The sequence below is a fragment of the Saccoglossus kowalevskii genome, chromosome 12 (assembly GCF_978046115.1).
Source record: "Saccoglossus kowalevskii chromosome 12, keSacKowa6.1, whole genome shotgun sequence".
Lineage (NCBI taxonomy): Eukaryota > Metazoa > Hemichordata > Enteropneusta > Harrimaniidae > Saccoglossus > Saccoglossus kowalevskii.
The window spans coordinates 21,072,456-21,093,694 of record NC_140652.1 but is presented as its reverse complement, the minus strand read 5'-3'; the positions used below and the strand labels follow the sequence as shown (position 1 = coordinate 21,093,694).

The 21,239-nt window shown below is 38.4% G+C and overlaps 1 protein-coding gene across 2 annotated transcripts; it reads left to right on the top strand.

Moving 5' to 3' along the window:
- Positions 1–62: 62 nt before the first annotated feature.
- Positions 63–19,593, top strand: LOC144356723 (uncharacterized). Of its 2 annotated transcripts, none has more exons than XM_085506180.1 (2): positions 63–345; positions 17,910–19,593. In XM_085506180.1, the coding sequence occupies exon 2, from the start codon at positions 18,311–18,313 to the stop codon at positions 19,457–19,459; it is 1,149 nt and encodes a 382-aa protein (XP_085362306.1). In that variant the 5' UTR covers positions 63–345; positions 17,910–18,310; the 3' UTR covers positions 19,460–19,593. The 2 variants fall into 2 exon arrangements, with proteins under 2 accessions (XP_085362306.1, XP_085362305.1); XM_085506179.1 differs by lacking the exon at positions 63–345 and adding an exon at positions 9,377–9,452.
- Positions 19,594–21,239: the final 1,646 nt, after the last annotated feature.

The window sequence follows — 21,239 nt, the reverse complement described above, 5'->3', positions numbered from 1 at the left end:
ATAAAAAAAAAGATATATGTGTAGAGCTCCGCTAGAATAAAAGACTGTAGTAAAGTGACGTTTTAACGCACCCAGTCAACATGACATGCCTCGGTGTGAAGCAGTCAGGTCTGACAATGAGACTGTCGGCGGACTATAATTTACAATAACTGTGTCCAGTTTACATCAATAACCAAATTGAATGTTGTATAGCAGGAGCACAACGAAATACTGAAGTCAAGTTGAAATCCGTTTGACTCCGGATTCAATGTGTTCCTTTAAGCTGCTGCTCTATATTATGAGCGCGACTCGGAGTTACGCCGAAACGTTAAAAGTGGTCATCGACAGACCGTGAACGCCTGGAAGGTAAGTTCTTCGCAATCACCTGAAAGGGTATCGTTTTTTTTCCCTGAGCCAACAAATGCGCAATAACTCTTTGTTCAGTCGAGTGTTCACCTTCAAGTTCTAAATGAAGAAACACAAATCGAACTTATTATTTGGGATTCTCGCAACAACCACGCCTCGGAACACAAAATATAGCCGTGTACCATTGCATCCTACACGGAGATGACAAACAGGTGCATATGTGCATCGGTGAATGTACAGAGGTACATAGTCTGACATCGGCTACGCAATGCTTACAATTGTGGGTCAGTTGTTCCTGGAGACGGCTCTTCCTACCGCAATAAATCGTGCCCAACAGATCTAGACAAAAATATGCAACACATACCACTGTGATGACGACGGCACGCAGTAATATACGTCTTACCGGTTTTGCAGAAGACGATTTTTTTGACATCACCTTCGTCCCACTGTTTTTTTTTTTTTTTTTTTTTTTTTTTGCTAATTTGCTAATGTTATTTTAATATGTATGCAAATATCCATCGTCTGAAAGTCGTGTTTTAGCTGTTACTTTAGTTCCTTTGCATAACCCAGTGTCACAGACACCGACATTCTTTTTATCAAAAATTGAATGCGCGTTGTGAGATTTGAATATTATTCAATTTCCACGCCAGGGAAATCCTATCTATGTAATTGTGCCCATATACATACATCTTTTTTTAACTACTCGCACAAATCACCGAATTTACCTTGTTAATATACTTGAAAGTGAATACTTGTGTTCAATCTTGAAGCCACCGTGCGTAACGTTAATTTTCACGAGACTGTCAATTCAATCCCCTAATTAATTATAGCGTTTATTAAACAATTAAAGGGACGTGGTCGTCACAACGCCTCACCATGGGGCTTACACAACGCGTGTAAAATAAATCGTACGCGCTTTCACTATAGTTATGTAAAATTCAGAGGAGACACAGCAGTGATGTTAAATGTCCGGGAATTGTCGACTGGTTCAAAAATATAAAAACAAATTGGAAAATATTTACTGATATTCATAAATTATCATAATTGCTTACTAATGAGTTATGATTGAATTCAGTTCAAGTGAATGCCCTACGCTGACGTAACTACCATAAAAAGGTAATATCAAATAACAGTCTTGAGGTAATGAGGTAGTAGGAAAAACATTTAATATCATTATGCTAGACGAGAAATTACACATAAATTGACGAAGAGCCGCCGAGCTGGCGGTTTTCATCTCAATTAAATACTAAGGTAATGTGTTTGCACAGTTCGGTGACATCGTGATTGAATTCCCAAGGAAACCGCTGTCAATATTACTCATTTATCGCAAACTGTGTCGACTCCTCTATTACTTCGTGTCTGTGCATACTATTGTTCGATTACACAGTATGTGTCTATTCGATTTCTTTCCGTGTCGATATGAAAATAACCAGTGTTATTATCTGATATCTGACGAAGTGACTGTCTGCTGTTTTAGGTGGTCCACCTGACGTCGTCCGTACTATCGATGATCCCACCGGCTGCATTGGTCACCCCACTAAAACAAGTACACGACCCATGGCTGGCGAAGACGACTAATTTGTCAGTGTGTGTGTGTGAGAGATTGGCACGAATTTTAAAACAAGTACACGACCCATGGCTGGCGAAGACGACCAATTTCTCAGTGTGTGTGTGTGAGAGAGTGGCACGAATTTTAAAACTAATTTTGGGACGATGACGTGTGCTAATGTGCACCTATCAGTGCATGAATACATTAACGCCAGTAACACTAATGGAGTGAGTGTGTAAATGCAAAAACAGCTTAGTCGAACATTATATAGGGCAGATCTGATACACCGAAAACAAAAACAAAATACAAGTAATAAGCGGCTCCCTGATTGGTATAATTATTAGGTTTTGACAGGTGTTAGGGTTGGGTAGCCAACCAGGCACAATCTTGTAAGTAGTTTCGAATCGACTGCTTTTTACGATATCAACACGGGGTTGTTTACTAGTATGTTATAAAATTGTTCAGCAATTCCCGACCCAATTAATCATACAAAGATCACCTGTCAACCAATTCAAATTAAATGATCAAATATCGATTAAAACTACATTTAGGTGACAATGTCTGCCCCACCCACGTTAATATGGATGGCAACTCGTAGTATTCTCTGCTTATTAAAAACACAGTGGACGTATACACCGTGTCATCGTCAGAAAGGTGATGTAGTCCCCGTCAGTGCTGAATGCATAGTGGCTGAGGGGCGCCTTAAAGCGGGGTCTCTGTGGTATAAATGCTATCTCGCGCGCACCAGAAAGCAAAATCCGTCACGCAGAATACTGGAAATTATTTTCATTGGACCATTTGGAACATGTGACCTGTGACTCTCTTTGGTGTCCAATGCAACATGACGCCCTTAATAAACGAATCATTCGATTGTCGCGTGACTGAAAGTTGGCCGTTATAATGGTATGAGCCTTACTTCCGTGCTTAACAATTGAGGTGGACGTCTTAAGGGCGGAGACCTCTTTAAGCTGGCATTATATTACTAAATTAGGGTACTTGTCAGTATGAGTGTACAGAGAACACTCGCATCGGTTTTATCACAGTCCGGGACTGTGGTTTTATAATATGTTACACGTTCAGTTTACAAGTTCTGTATCGTTGCTTTCACTGTGAATCTACTAGCCCGTGTGGCGAGAAACCAGACCGTCGCGGAACCGTCGCGGAAAACACGTATTAATTTTCTCTGAGTGTGATCACACTGTTTTATTTGGAAAACACACTTGGAAATTATTGACACTCCACTATCACTGTAACTAGCATTTTCAAGTGCAAGTGCAAAATTAGACATTCGAATTCGATGACACACCATCTAGTCCTATCGCCAAAATCTCCATTGGCAGCACGGTTTAACCATGTTGGCAGTTAAAGCGGGAGGGTCGTCACCTGCGCACGCGCGGGAATTGAGTTCCAAGCGACGATAACAGCATACGCTAAAACGCAAAGACTCATGGGTAGACGCTTCTTTATAAACAATGACACTATGGTCATCTGACGCATGCGCAGGTGACGACTCCCTCGCTTTAACTCGTATCTTGTGTCAATATACAGCTCACAGGTATTTCATTAGGGGTGATATATATATATATAACTTTATTCGTATTTAGGCCTCCGGCCCATGTACGCAAATAATAATAAATCATTACATTTCTGTCATAGGTTTGAAAATAAAGTATAAAAGATTTGAATTACATTTTCTCTTTAATTTTAAATACATGAAAACAAAATAAAGCAACACTTTCAATATCAGTCGTGTTGTCTGATGCCATTATCTTGTGAAAATCCTGCAAGGTGTTTGCTGCATGGTCCTGGAGAGACTGGGGGAGAAATGTTTGCCTGAATGTGTTGAGTTTTGGGCATTTTAGAAGAAAGTGGAACTCGTCTTCAATTTCAGACAAACATAGATCGCAAATTCTATACTCTCTGGCGATTCCTCTGTGTCTACCGACTTCTATAGCTAGGGGGTGATCTGAACACCTTAAACGGGCATATGCTCTACGAAGTTTTGTGTTGACTGAAAGCTTTAAGTACATTTCTCTGCCAAAGTTAAATTTAAATTGTCGATAATGATTTGTTTTCTCCGCCGTACATATATCAGAGTACCAAATTCTTTTGCCTTCATTTTGTGCACGGCTTTTGAACTCAAGTAGAAAATTTTCACTGTTTTCAACGCCTTGATTTTCCCAGACTGTGCCAAAACCTAAATTGTCTAATAGGAGCATTATTTCAGTAGCCCAAGTGCGTTTGCCTTGATTGTGCATATTTAAAAGCATTTTATAAGCTTTATTTGGCAGACGCTCGTCCCCTAATCTGGTAACCCTAAGCCAGTATTTAATGCAGCGTGTTGAGTAATAGCAAAATAATGGAAGTCGTCCGCAGTCTCCCAAAACCATACTTGAAGATGTGGTCCTTGCTAATCCTAAATATCTTTTACAATATTCTGTGTGGATACTTTCTAGGTGATCATATGTCTTGAAACCCCAAATTCCGCTACCATATGTGATTAACGGAAAGATCATAACATCAAATAATTTGAAATAAATATCTACTGGCAAAGCTTCGACATGTTTGAAACATTTTCGGACGCAGATAATTTTTTCTTGGCTTTTAGCGCCAATTGTTTTGTTGTGACTTGCCAAGAGCATTTGCAGGACATAATTAATCCCAAGTATTCATATGATCCCACGGTCTGAATAAGTTGGTTTCCAAAATACCACATTTCATTTTTGCTTAAATGCCCACCATTTCGGTGAACCACTAATTTTGTTTTCGACAGGTTCACGGTCATTCTCCACTTAATGGTAAATTCATGCAGGACATTGATAATACGTTTTAAATTTATAACAGTATTTGCCATATTAAAAACAATATCGTCAGCGTACAAAAGATTAAACAGTTCAAACATGTCATTTGGCAACAACTGTATACCCCTGAGCCCCGAATCACATAAGCTTGATTCTATTTCATTTATAAAAAAAAACGAAAATAATATGGGACTAATTAGACACCCTTGTCGGACACCCCTCTGAAGTTGAAAGTAATCCGATGTAGACCCTCCAATCCTAACACAGGATTTAACATCGCTATATATACTTTGCAAAATATTGTACATTTTCCCATTGATACCGTCTAAACTCAGCCTATGCATAAGGCAATTTCTTTCAACGGAGTCAAAGAATTTTTGAAAGTCGACATATAAGCAATACAACCTCCCACCTCTTCGTGATAGGTACCTTTGAATAATTGCTGATAGAGTGAACACGTGATCAATAGTGCTGTACCCCTCCCTGAAACCCGCCTGTACCTCGGGAATTTTGTTATATTCATTTGCCCAAGCTTTTAGACGTTGATTTAGAATACCAGTGAATATTTTACTAAATACACTTAGGAGGCTGATTGCTCTGTAATTGTGTGGGTCACGAGTGTTGTTCTTTTTGTAAATTGGAACTACAACACCTCTGGATCACCCCTGTGGAAAATGCCCAGTGTTAAATATACTATTGAAGAGAGTATGGATTAGAGGGACGGTTAAGTCACATGAATATTTCAAAAATTCTGGAATAATCATATCAGGCCCAGCGGATTTGTTTTTCTTAAGATTATAAACAGCATTTAAGATTTCACTTTGTGAAATTGGAGCATTCAGTAATAAATTTGGATTATCATTATCATGTGGTTGCAAATCATCGTTGGTATCGCTACACTTTGTTTTGTACAGATTTTTAAAGTAGTTTGCCCATTCACCAATCTCCAACTGATTTGGAGTGAAGGCGTGACGTTTTTGTTTTTTCATAACAGACCAGAGACATTTTTCATCAGAAATTTTTCTCAATTGGTCTTGAATATAAATATCGTAATTATTTTTCTTAAATTTGATGAGATTCTCATAATCTCGTTTTGTATCCTTGTACAATGCCAAATCATGATTTGTACCACTTTCTCGAAAGCGCCGAAGGCTAATCAATTTGCATGTTTTTGCATTACGACATTCCTGGTCAAACCAGGGTTTATTGCTGCGTTTTTGGTTGTGTGTTTGATTTATTGTAGTAGAGTGGAGCATATCCTCCCCGGCCAAATTCAAAATTTCAGTAAAACTCTGTACAATTTTATTAATGTTGTCAATGTCAATTTCTTGGTTGGTTAGATTTCTTATGTCATCAGCTCTACCCCAAATTTTTGCACGGAAAGTTTGAAACCTATCGTCACTCCAAATATACTTATTAATAATTATCTTTTTATTATTAAATGCTTTCTTGCTTTTTAATGGTACCGCATTTACTTCTACGGTGTAGCACAATGGAAAATGGTCAGATTCTACCCGAACGGGGATTTCCAAATTATTCACCATTTCAAATAGATCTAGCGAGACAATGACATAATCAACCACACTTCTACCGTCGTTTGCAACACATGTAAAATCACCAACAGGCACATCTGTTCTGCCATTAATAGTGACTAGAGATAACACTTTACACATTGATAATAGTGACTAGAGATAACACTTTACACATTGATAATAGTGACTAGAGATAACACTTTACACATTGATAATAGTGACTAGAGATAACACTTTACACATTGATAATAGTGACTAGAGATAACACTTTACACATTGATAATAGTGACTAGAGATAACACTTTACACATTGATAATAGTGACTAGAGATAACACTTTACACATTGATAATAGTGACTAGAGATAACACTTTACACATTGATAATAGTGACTAGAGATAACACTTTACACATTGATAATAGTGACTAGAGATAACACTTTACACATTGATAATAGTGACTAGAGATAACACTTTACACATTGATAATAGTGACTAGAGATAACACTTTACACATTGATAATAGTGACTAGAGATAACACTTTACACATTGATAATAGTGACTAGAGATAACACTTTACACATTGATAATAGTGACTAGAGATAACACTTTACACATTGATAATAGTGACTAGAGATAACACTTTACACATTGATAATAGTGACTAGAGATAACACTTTACACATTGATAATAGTGACTAGAGATAACACTTTACACATTGATAATAGTGACTAGAGATAACACTTTACACATTGATAATAGTGACTAGAGATAACACTTTACACATTGATAATAGTGACTAGAGATAACACTTTACACATTGATAATAGTGACTAGAGATAACACTTTACACATTGATAATAGTGACTAGAGATAACACTTTACACATTAATAATAGTGACTAGAGATAACACTTTACACATTGATAATAGTGACTAGAGATAACACTTTACACATTGATAATAGTGACTAGAGATAACACTTTACACATTGATAATAGTGACTAGAGATAACACTTTGCACATTGATAATAGTGACTAGAGATAACACTTTACACATTGATAATAGTGACTAGAGATAACACTTTACACATTGATAATAGTGACTAGAGATAACACTTTACACATTGATAATAGTGACTAGAGATAACACTTTACACATTGATAATAGTGACTAGAGATAACACTTTACACATTGATAATAGTGACGAGAGATAACACTTTACACATTGATAATAGTGACGAGAGATAACACTTTACACATTGATAATAGTGACGAGAGATAACACTTTACACATTGATAATAGTGACGAGAGATAACACTTTACACATTGATAATAGTGACGAGAGATAAAACTTTACACATTGATAATAGTGACTAGAGATAACACTTTACACATTGATAATAGTGACTAGAGATAACACTTTACACATTGATAATAGTGACTAGAGATAACACTTTACACATTGATAATAGTGACTAGAGATAACACTTTACACATTGATAATAGTGACTAGAGATAACACTTTACACATTGATAATAGTGACTAGAGATAACACTTTACACATTGATAATAGTGACTAGAGATAACACTTTACACATTGATAATAGTGCCAAGCCAAAATTGTTAATTTTAGTGTCACGAGAAACACGTGGTATATCAAAATTTCCTTCAGTATATGGCTATATCGAGGCCCACGCCATGACGTGTGTCATCGTGTTGCAGGTAATCTGGGTCAGATGCAGTTCTAGCATTCAAGTCTCCGCTAATTATAATGTTAATTTCTTCCTCATTGTATGCTGACATAACATCAACCACACGTGTCTCTAGGGACACAATGCCATTTGATTCGTCACTATGGTTATAGTATGACGCGGTGATTGGTTATAGTATTAGGGGTGATACTTGTTTTAAAAACATAAATATTCTTTAAATATTATCATGTAGTATTAGAAACCCATTGTGATATTTTGCATAAATGAAATGCAGTCACAATGAATAATACGTGAATATAACAGTGTGTTTGTGGCGCGCGGTATTCGCGACCGATTCATTACGCACTGCGCATGCTCGTAGTAACAAGTAATTCAAAACGCATCATAGGTAGTTTATTATTTGAAACAAAATAAAACACGCGATACATAATGTCGGTACAAGCGATAAATCAAATGTATGGTTTGTTTGTGACGTGCGTATCGCCTGAGCTCGACGACGAGCACGCCGTCAATTAGTAATGTTTATCGTCCGTTCGGAGACGTTGCCAATGTACCATATCGAAGTGTATCAAGCTCTCGACTGACCCGGGCAAACAAAAAATATACAATCAATTCGGCGATCCAACAGACCGTACTTTTCTAAATAATAGTCATTTAATGATGCGTGCAACCCCGACTGTACAGGTGAAGGCGCCAGGAAATGACAGTTAACGAGGGGTTAGCATTCATTCCTTCTATTATTTCTACAAACTCGGCATTAGTATTCCGATCTCTCATTGTCATGGTAACACTGTCAAATTAAAGAACACATATACATCTTATAATCACAATGGTTTGAATGTATTCACGTGAACGCCAGTTGACATAAAGTTCGTACCGCCGAATACACAATCATATGCTTTGAGGAGATGCCCCATTCTCCGCCCCCGAATCACCGCTAAATGTGGATGTACAGCCCCCATTATATACAGTGTTGCACAACATGTTATCTTAACCCCATTGTCTATTATGTCGATATCCGAACAACACACCGCCTATCCCGGTACGCAGCCTGTTAGCATTCAATCGTTTCTCGCGAGAACAATGAACGAGTCTTTTATTACTTCAAGCAATGCACAATGTTGACATTACGGGAAGCTGGAGATATAAAAGACCGTGACGTCACTATAATAGACTCGGTGCACGGAGCGAAAACACCGGTACCCCGCTCTGTACTCACCACAGAACACAATGCCCAACATTTTCCCCTCAAGTTAGAGTAGTTCGTGGATTGTTTTCTAGACAGCTATGTGTTTTTGACAGACATAAACTGTATTGTTTTGTTTGAAGGCCGCTGGCCGACCTCGCTGTTTGATACAAACTAAATGAATAATTTATTAAAAATATGGGGTCAAAGGTCACGCCGCTTGAGTTGAATGTTTTGTATAAATCAGAAGTACAATTGAGCAAGTGACTAGTTGTTGGCCAAGAGCACAGAGGGTTGTTGGAATTGGTATGCAGGCAGTCAGGTACATTTTTTTATTTTTTAAGTGTTGATGTATAGGGAATACGACAGTATACGACCCTGGAATTCGTTTACAGGTACACTTACTACTAGTACGTAGTTTCAGTGCGACACACAAAGTCCCGGTACTCTGTACTCTTTAGTGTATCATTGCACATGGGTCTAGTGTAAAAAGCAGGAGACTTTTTACATACTTTTCGTTGCAGCAATGGCAGGGAGATATGCAGGGATACTGTAAATACACTCAGAAATCCATACGTTACTATATCATCGTGAATTTATTAATTAATAAGTAAATTTTCATACACCATATTAGTTAACACTTTGAAAGTTTTTGTCTCTTTTTCGCAAATATACCATAGTTATGTTTTACATCTTTACCTCATTACTAAAATGACAACAAAAATATTCCGAGTAGTGACAAATTCTAAACACAACTATTAAATACAGTCAGTTTAGAGCAAGAGCAAAACTTTCGATCAAGAACCGCAAATAACTAAGACTAATCAGGCGTCAGGCCTAATGTCTAAAGTGCCGATGTCGCCGCGATGCGTCGTATCGACGGTTATGCTATAAGGGCGGGGCGGATACAACATTATTTCCCGTTCAATTTAACTTCTAATCAGCTAATTAGCAATTTCCATCAAACGCTAATTAGTTATAATTATTGAGATTATTATCTACTTAATTCATGCAACGGGCAGTTGAGCGATAAACATTAAAAGTACCACTTGGCACCAATTTTTGAACGATGTGTGTTTCAGAGGGAGCGTAAATAGTTTGTTCGAACGTTCTGTTAAAGCACCACAGTTGTCGTGATATGTCGTGTTCGATGAGGGACCCATGCGACGTATACAACGCGTGTAATGTACATTGTTTTTGTACACACAATTCGAACGCGCGCTGCGTGACGGCTTTGGCGCTGTAATGACGTATCTCGAATTTAACAGAACTGAATGAATCGTGGAAAATGTTTTCAGTTGAGAACTTGTAATTTCTTGGTTGCACATATATAGTAGAATGTACATATACACAACAGTTATATCCGTATATTGGAGGTAGTTGGTACGATCCAAAAACAGCGATGACGGACAGCTTTAGATATAACGCGCCTCGGTCGTCGCGCAGCGCGTGTTCGAATTTCATGTATTTACAAGCGTTGTGTACGCGGCGTTAGACCCATATCGAGGCTCGAATACTGTGGCGATTTAACTGAGTACACTAGCTGCACTTACTCAACTTCAAGTTGAAATGTCTGTACACCAAACGAAAACTAAGTAGATCAAAATAGGTTGGTCATAATAAAAAGTAAATAACCACTTCATAGCTTGGCAACACATTGTGAAGTTTGCGGTTAAAAAAATCTACTGAAAGTTCGTGCTTGCGAAAACGAGTCACTTGGGTACGAGTGCTGAAGTGGGTACCACTTATCAAAAGCTTTATTTTCTTTCATCTTTCTTTCCCCGTTTAAACAAATATTACCATTGAATGTTAATACAACGTTTGACAAGAGTTTTTTTTTATTCACCCTTATCTAACTTAAAGCATTTGACGCACGTCTTTATAACATAGCCTACAGTGAGTGCTGTACTAGTGCTGTAGTAATTTTTGTTTAATCTGCTGTTTACTAATTTGTAGGAGGATTCGCGTAGTTTTACTTCTGGACAAACACATTGGAACGCATCACTGAACTAGAGCTACAATTTTATGAAAAAAAAATAGAATTCTCACTAAATATTGTTATCGAGAGGCGCAACTCCCATTAAGTGCGAGTGGCCCGAGTGCGTGGGTATGCCCCGTAACACGTAGCTGACCCGGTATACTCGTTAAAGTGCAGATCAGAGCGGCTATCCATGTTTATCCCAGATGTTATATAGTGCAGTGAGCGTCAGAAAAATGGCCTTTCCTAGAAGTTACGCCCTCCCGCGACAAGGAGCTTCTGTGAGGTTAAAATGATATAGATGATCGTACGCAATGCCGTTATCGTATCTATATATTTGTGTAGACCTTCATCATTTACAATAGAGTGAATCCCTTTCAAACATTTTAGTAACGAACTTTAGACCAAACCAATACCAACGCTGTGAACGACCCTTACACTGTGACCATTTACGTCATAGAAATCCTTCGTCGCGGGAGGGCGTAACTTGTAGGAAATGCCTTTTCTCCATGGTCGCGTAGGCCGGATAAAAGTCCCGCTCATGCAAAAAATACAACGGAAATATGAATTCGGGTGAGATTTGGGTAGTACTGTAAAATCCTTTATTTTCGCTTGGGATTAATTTTCGCCGAAGGAATGATTCAGTGAAAATAAGGTCTAGCGAATATAATTTTTTTCCTATATTTTACATTCAACTTGTCAAATGTCTGTGGAAATAAATTCCATACAAAACACGCAGAAAGGCTTTTCAGCGAATATTTATTCCAGCTAAAATAAAGTATTTTACAGTACAACGATACGGACGTCACGATAGGATATACAATCAGCGGTAATATATACGGACCGATTAATCTTTGCATGAAAGATATTTATTCTGTTGTAGACGTTATGACGTCAAATATACGACTATAAAACGTCCAGTGAACGTGGGCGGCTGAACTCCACAGTTGATTTTGATAATCATCTGTGAATTGAAAAAATTCATTGAGTTTAACGGACGCGTACGTACACTACTTATTGTTGTGGTTTACGGATTAGCTTATTGAAAGAGGATGTTTTATTTGATTCGCACAGCCACCCCACACGGCGGCTCAGAGACCGATTGTTTTCCTATATCATGATCGCTCTTGTCAATTTCGATTACAACAGCATACCTCGGAATCACTGTCTTCAAGTAGCAGTACTAGTATTAGCGCTCACCATGAATAACATACGATGAAGCATAGACGCTTTCCCCGTGTCGTACCGGGTTACCCATATCTTCCCCATTGTCATAAGACGAAAGGGCGACCGGTCAGTGCTATCATCCGCATGCATTTTCAAGTAGTGTAAAGTTTCAATAATATACTAGTATTCGAGTCTGCGCAGTTTACACTCCTGGCTCGCGATAATATGAGCGCAATTACTGATAAGACTATTTTAAAAGCAATCAAAATCAAATTAGATAAGGAAATTTTGAATACTAAACGATCATGTGACAAAACAAAGATTGGCATATGACGTTTCTTTTAAGTGCATCGACGATTTGATGAATAGTCACCGGTAATGAGTGTCCGTCATGGATTGTGTGGTCTCTGCTAATAAAAATCGTGATGAGTTCGAATGTAAACTTGAAAAGTTAAATACAAAATGACTTGGCATTTAAACAACGGTAATAATCCATCAACCGGTCTTTGTGGAACGTGGTCGAAAGTTCATAGCGTGTGAGCGCTGTATTTAGGTGAATGGCGTCACCTAGGAGCTGAGGTGTTCGGTGAACCATTGTAAATAACGGGACCATTTGGAATTGTTCTTGTGGTGGTATGATCGATCACTGTTAGGAAATCAGCCGTTGCTCGGTGTAGGTGGATGGCCACAGCCGCTCTGATAGTGGATCGTCTGCGGTCCGTACAGCAAGCAGACTTGACGCTTACAGCACGACGGCGTTACCAGAGCAACCGATGAGATATTGGAACGAAGTTGGAATGCGCTTTATCAATTTACATAACCCATTCCAAAATTTAAAAATAAAACACACACAGAAAAAAAAAAACGCGCACACACACAGCGGATCGTGACCGTCAACGTCGTGCAAGTGTGACAACACCAGCCTGTGCGTAAGACGTCCAGGTAAGGAAGATTTATCGGCAGCTATAGAGCTTAGTGCCAGGAACTTGGCCATTTAGATCGATATGGTGTATATCAGTACAATGGAAAGAACAAAACTCAAACAAACGAAAGAATTCCATTGTTGTAGTGGTGTATAATTTTCGCATCAATCTATCCGTGCAGGAACTGACCAGCACAGTGCTAAGCCGTACTATGTTTTGTGGTGTTTGTTGCCAAATAAAGATAGTTATTTCTATATTTGGTCGTAAATATATTTTCAGTGGAATTTTCAGAGTCTGCGCAATGCTACGCGCGTTACAGGTGTTCCATGTATATTTCACTACACCTTGCATTTACGCGCCATGGCCCCAGGCCTTAGCTATTGAAATAAACACACTTTGGTACCAGACGTCATATTGTTCTACTATTATTTTACACTCAGGACATTGCCGCATTTTTCACTTCCGTCTCGACAGAATTTTATCGCAATTGTAAAATATTCATGAAGTGATGACGTCATTTCATTCAACATTATTATTTTTGACTCACTTTAATCTTCCGACTGAATTAATTGCAAGCTTGGGCCATGCTCACTCGTGTATTTGTTGTAGTACTTATTTTGAGATTAAATATTTCGTAGCTTAAAGTCGCACCGTGTTCGATATGAACATGTGCTGCCGGGCAACATAATGAATGAATACTAATTAATGAATTCGAAAACACGCAGAATTAATCAAGGTGGTACCCGTGGTCAGTATGAGGAAGTTGGCTTTTGGTTATATTATGAGGCAACCATGTAGGACATTTTTATCATTTCGTTTATATGGTTAAGATAATTATGTTGGCCGATAACACTATGACAGAAACGATACTTGGTGACTGACGTGGTATTTTATATTTTATTTGACAAATGGACTATAACATCGTGTTTATGGAATTGTTCTTTTAGTAAACATTTTTTGCGTAATATTCGGCGGATTTTCTTATTAATACGGTAAAAATGCACTATTTCGGTGTAAGACAGGCCCTGTCGCATACAAGCCTAACACCTATGCCCACAACTGTGTCAGTGGCACCGGGGGGGGGGGGGTAAGTGTCGAACGTTTGTTGGTGTTCAACCCCGTGAATGATATGAAAGATCCCGGGGAATATCGATCAATGGTTCGAACCGGCGCAACGATTATTACGTTGCAGATAACAGCGATAATACATCGCAGCCACGTAACCTTCAACAGAAATCAGTAAACAAAAACATCTCAATTATATTCTACTTTTATATTAAGAAATTTTACGAGAGAGTTTGGCATCCATAAATTAAATTTTACTGTTCTAGCCGTAGATGTTATTGCTTTAAATGTAATTAGATTGTTCCAGTCGTCGCACAGCGTGTATCAATTTCATGTAAACAAACAATGTATTTTCGCATTTTATATCAATTATATTTTACATACTACTTTAATTTGGAAATTTAAAAATATTATTATTATTATTATTATTATTAATCTGCTTGGAATTCATTTTTTTCTTTAAATCGCCGAATTAAGTTTTAATTTATGTTCATGTAACTCGCCATGCATGAGTATAAATAAATTAATCCCATCTTACAATCTAAGAAAAATTTCATGCGAAGATGATTTTAAAGTAATAAAAATACTAGACTTTCTTCAGGTGTGGCATTAGCGGTATGATATATATTGAGCATGCTGGATGATGATACACTGAGTAGGATGAATGGGCGATCATAAATAACCGGCATAGTGACATAGATTTGCCAATACGGTACGAAGTTCAATTCTCAACCTTTAACAGTAATTGCTATATAACTACCAAATATTGACATTGTGGTCGTATGTGTTATGGAGTAAATAAAGCACTGTTTGTTTATAAACAAGAAACAACTATGTAATGATCCCACGTGCTTTATTGTCCCGGAGTACTTCGATGTGTCTATACTCGATTCGACACACAGTATAAACACGCTTGCGCCAGTACCACGCCGCCGCCATTTTCAAGCGTTTATACTACCCATCATTCGGCGTCTGAATTATGGGTAATCCCGAACCCGAAACGTACGTGCGTGCGTGCGCGCGCGTACTGTGTCTTCTCTATTCACCACAGGGATCGGGCATTTGTAATTTGAGTAAGCCAGAGTCGCGACCAGTTTTTAATATCACATAAATCTTTGTTTAGCAGAGGTCAAGTGAAGGACTAATAATTCAACTAGTTTAGAGACATGCATGTACGTGAGTCACTATTGTCCATCCCAAAGCCTAGTTACCGTCTACCATGAATACAATGACACAATGTTCGTTGTTTAGCAACTCAGATATGCTAATACAGCTATCATATTTCACATGACGCTAAAAATAGTGATATTTGCTATGATGCAAAGTCCGTGTGTTATTGGCAGGGGTATTTGTCATCGCACTACAAAATGAAAGTTGAACGTGCCGTCCCAGTATATGTCGCGCCCTCTTGCGCTTATGTGAACGTTATGCACAGCGTTCATAGTGGGGGGGGGGGGGGCTGGTACAGATTACAGTAAATAACAAAGGGCATTTTACGTTTTAACAGAAACTAAAATGAAAATTCCGTTTACCGTGAAAAATAAGGTTTTACACTTTACAGAGCAAATTCCTAATTACATTTTATGTATTTATAATATATTTGATAATTTGTGTTTAAAAATCAGAAATTGTATATCATGAATTGCGACATTTAATGTGGAAAATGATTTATAAGCTTACAAAAAATAAAATCTTTGTACAAATTACAGACAACCAAAATAGCTGATAACATTTTACAATTGCCTATGTCTACGAATTTACGTTTTTATTTTATTTAAATTACATTATGACGAAAATAAAAACAACTGATTACAGCTTACGAAAATACCTCTTGTAGCGGACTGGGCGTAAAATACATGTCAGTTTGCTGATAGTCGATAGAAGGGACTATTTTATTTTTGTTACGTCGATTGGTACACCCATAGCACAAAATCAAGCACGCAAGTTACACCCCAGAACGGTATGCGCGCGCATGCGAAACTTCGTATCTTCGACTTACAGGAAAGTGGTCTATTGTCATTTTTTTATCTGTACTCTTCCGTCCAAAAGAATACTGTTTTAGAGTTGTTTGCTTTATTCTGAATAATTGACATCCAGAGATGCCTACTATAGTATTTGAACAAAATTTGTTATATATTACGTCACTTTGACGTCACAGACTGAAGTGTATCGTCGCTAGAAAGCGCGACTTATAGAACAATATGTGTTATAATAATGTATATCATAAAATAAATATAAACAAAAGCTGTCCTTCCTTTTCAACAGCAACGCGTGTGTTCATTTCTAACGAGTGAAACAAATTGAATTTATTCTGCCTGAAACGAGATAATATATGAATAACGATCAGCGGAAACATTTTTATTACAAAACCATATATTAAAACTATTTTATTGTTGTTTCCTGTCGACAATATTCTATTGCTTATTAGTATGCCATGGTGATATCATTTGGCGGGAACGCTTGCAGACGACCAGTACTGTGCGTGGTTTAATTAACCTCGTTCAAAAGAGTATTAATTCTAATAATAGTAATTTGAACAACGCCGCTTTTACGAATGAACCCAATATTCTCGGACACTAAGTAGATTCGACTGAACACACTGCATTCATATTATCGGGAATTCGGAGATTTGAAATCAGTTTCGGCCGGATGCACGCGAGACAGGTAATCAAACCATGTATTTGGCGGCTGCTTGAAGCAGTAGTAATATTAGTATAACAATTCTCTCCTTAATTACATTATTGATTTCGTTCAATTTGTACATTCTTCCTTTGTGGGGGTAACGGCAATGTACGACATCCCGCCATGCTTTGCGCAGTTTCTAAGGGACTTCATACTAAATTGAAAAAATGTATCCATGGACGAGATCAACTAGTCATCGATGAATAGGATTTCCTGAATTGATAAACCATTTTTCGATGGTTATTTTTTTAATTAAATATTGTAGTCGGATTTCACTGAAATCTAACGGCGGATTAGAGCACTCACATTATGATGGCTGGATATAATGTTTTGATATTGATATTATAAATTCCTTTTCAATCCACTACTCATTTTGAAGAATTCAATTCGAACATTCATGTAGATAATACTACTTCCTGTATGAATTAAAAAAAAAAACAAGCAAAAAAGCTGTTGGAAACGCCACGTTGGTCTCGAGAAACGTGAAAACCGTAGAATTCTCACCCGCTGAATGACGTCACTAACAAACTCCACTGTAAACGGCATGAATATTCATTTAGTGGTGATCAACAGTCGAATAAAACTCCGACGGAAACCTATCCACTAGTTTAAAACCGACATCGAGTAATGTAATATACCTAACGCCTGTTCAGTGTAAATTGCTATTTTTTAACCCCGGAATATATAATTACTCGTAGTCCTACGATACCACTTGACCAATTCTTCGTGATGCGCCCCTCCAAAGTGTTAGGGATAAGCTTTAGTCGCTTGACACAAAACCAAAAACCCTTAGCTCGAGAAAATGTTAATAACCAACTTTCACCAGATCGAGTGATTCGTTCATCGTTTTAAACGTCCATTAAAGCCACTACACGCGGAAGTGAAAGAATCTAATAACGCAACAGGTGTTAATGTCGACGCTGATCCATTCCCGTCTAATCGTATATATTTTGTTTGTTTGCAGGTCGAGGCTGGTGAACTCATACTAATACCGGCCGCATGCATGCCCACTTTCAGACTGAATCGAAATCAAATTAAATTTCAGCGGAAGGCGGCCATTCTGTTGCCAGGACGACGTTTTGATGACAATGAAAGGACGCAGTTAAGCATAGCTGGACGGGAAACTCTGCAAAGTACATTGTATACTTTAATCGCGTTGTGCCCCTGGCGTGACGGGCTTTCTTTAAAGCCCAAAGAATTAAATGTAGTTATTAGATGACCTATTTTCCTTGAGCTGCTTTTATTGGGGTATTTACAGTTATTGGTTGTGTTCTCACCGCGGTGTGTGTTCCATATACCAATACACGTTTACTGCATATACGACGTGACGTCAGAATCCTACTGGGATGCGCCTCGCAAGCAAACATGCAGAACTCCGTGTACGGGGTTTGTCAGGAAGAGCGACCTCGTCCTAGACACCAGTACTATGCCGTCACACGTACGTTACGTACACCCACGAATAGAACTTGGATCCCGATCGTAGACGCATTGGTTAGGACTCTGACGGAATTCAGTCCGCCCGCCAGTGAAGAACGCAAGAAGATGACAGTGCCTTTATCTGTCGCGATGACTGGAGGAAAGAGCCCAACTGCCGCTACAAGCACGAAGGAAAAGAAACAAGCGACTGTTTTGCCTGCGGTCGGCTCAGCCAAGGCACCGATAAAAATAAACCAAAGGCCACTTGGGACCGCGCGAAGTTCCAAGGAACGGTTAATACACACACCAGCACAGCTAGAAGGACACAGCGACAACGATAAACAAATGTTGCTCACGAACGAGGACGTGGCTGCTACGTCTGAAATAATAAAACTCAGAGATTTGCTCATTAACCCAGAGTCGCGCACAAGTGATGATGACGTAGCGCTGAGTGCCGTACAGACGGCCAACACCATGCTAACGATATCATTACCGAATATTAAAAGGCCAAGTACAAGAAACGGGAAGATACAACACCCTGTGGGTGCAAAGGTCAGACTTAAAGACTTGGAAACTGCCATGGACAGATTAAATGCAGTTAAAAAGCCAAACCTGGAAGAATTCTACGAGGTGAATTCCAAGTGGTTCGGAAGAACAACAAATAATAAAGCAGGTTTGGGAAGCGGCTCAGGGGGCAATGCAACAATTTCTTCACCAAAGAAGCGAAACAACAACATTATAACAGACAAACTAGCGCCACATATCGGTGACACCAAACTATCTATGACGACGGATAGAAGTTCGGGCTTACTGGAAAGAACGATTAATTCGCCTGAATTCCGCACAGAAAATAGTTTTCTAAAATCAAAAGATCACGGAACAGGGAGTACCCGAACTCCGCATAAAAGCGCGAGAAAGTTAACACTGAGCGACTACGTGTCACTGGAAATCAGCAATACTACAACCAGCTATAACCCCTCACCCGTTAATGGATACAACGGCAGAAAGAGGAGCGTTAGGTTTAGTATTAGTAACGAAATAAGAGAATATGACACTGAAGCGCCAGTGACAAGTCCCACCGAAACACTCAATAAATAATTACATCATAATCTCGCGAGATAATGTGTACATTCGTCATTTCCGGCAAACAGATTACGGAGTTATGTGCTACAATCTTTATGTCAGTTTAAACTATGCAAGCATACATAAATTAATTGTCAAATATTTGTCAATACATGAAATGTGAAATTGATACTGTGGATGACAACACTTGATTGCATGCAATAATACACAAATTGTCACAACTACTCTGCACTTTCAATTCGCATGTTCTCATGTATGTACATGTAGTTCACCGACGCCTTTGCACAATAACAATATTTTATATTTGATTGATCGCGTTAACAAGCTTTAGTCGAATGTGATTCCATTGATAAGGTTGCCATGACGATTGCACCTTCAAGTTCGCGGTCGCAGTGAAGGCCAGGTGATCCATGTTTGGCAAATACCCCCTCCAGAGCAATAAACAGTTCTTATTTTTAATTTGTTTGTAAAGCCAGTAGATAGTATATACCTTGGAAATGTACTCTTTGGGAAAACCGAATGACAGGTAAATTGTTAGCTCAATAATGAGAGAAGAGTTCGCTGAGCATGTAATCAATCACTCAATACTCCCAACCTGTTGTAAGATGAGTCTCAATACAGTATGAGATATTATTGACTCAGTCGCGACCCCGATGCGTCAACTGTCGCGTGAATAATAAACTTCCGGTGGAAATGATTTTCATAGTCCATTGTTCGTTTCTGTCGATGACGAACTCTCAAATTTCACCTTTTTTATTTATAATTAAAGGGCGGTGGTCGTCGCACCGCGTCCTGTTCGATATGGGACTCATAGCGACGTATACAACGCATGTAAAATACATTGTTTATTTACATGAAATTCCAACACTCGCTGCGCGACGACCATCGCCTTTAAGTCGCCCAAATAGTAAATTAGTAGCGCGGAACTATCGCGGTATCCACCTGTACTTGTCTGTTCTACTCATTACAACAGCAATACTGTTCATTTCAATACAAGGTTTCACTGTCGAACCACGAATCTACGAATCTACTAATGCTGCGGTATTGTTATCACTTTTCTCACAGCATTATGTTCTGAGTTCTCGAACCTACTAACTCCTCACCGGACAACCTACGTGTCACTGTTATATTATATTTAATTTATAAAATGCTGTATAAAGTGAATTACAAATGTCGTTTCGCCCAGACATGTCGTTTCTATTGACTTACGCGATTCAGAAATCGATTTACGAATTAGTCTCGTTCAGCAACAATTATTGTACGACAATCAGCGAATGCATTACACAATTTGATTTACAGTATTTTTCATTTGCGTTTCCTTATCACATAATCAAATGAACGTTTCAGTGCGATATTGTGTGATTAACCTTATGTACGCCATGTTGAGTTCTCTCCGCCACGATATTGTGCGTGCAGCATTTAGCAAACACATTTGCATGGACATTGTGTTTAGGATATAATTTTTGGGGGTTAATTTTGGAGCTGACGGATACAATTTTACATTATCTATAAGTCGTTATCAACATTGTTGGATAAGTGTTAGCTTTGTAGCTTTCTTTGGTGAAAAACAACTGCATTTGGAGGCTAATCGGCGGTTCACTAGGTCAAATTCCGTGTGACCGCCTATACTCTCTAAATGCCTGTTGAAAATTGAGGGCGTAGTTGCTCAGTAACAAATAGCTGGTGTGCGAGTCACGTTGCACTGAACGTGTGATATGTGTATGTACACTGTAACCACTATGTAGATTTGATAACTCAGCAAAATTGGTCTCAAACGACATTAAGATTTTGTCTA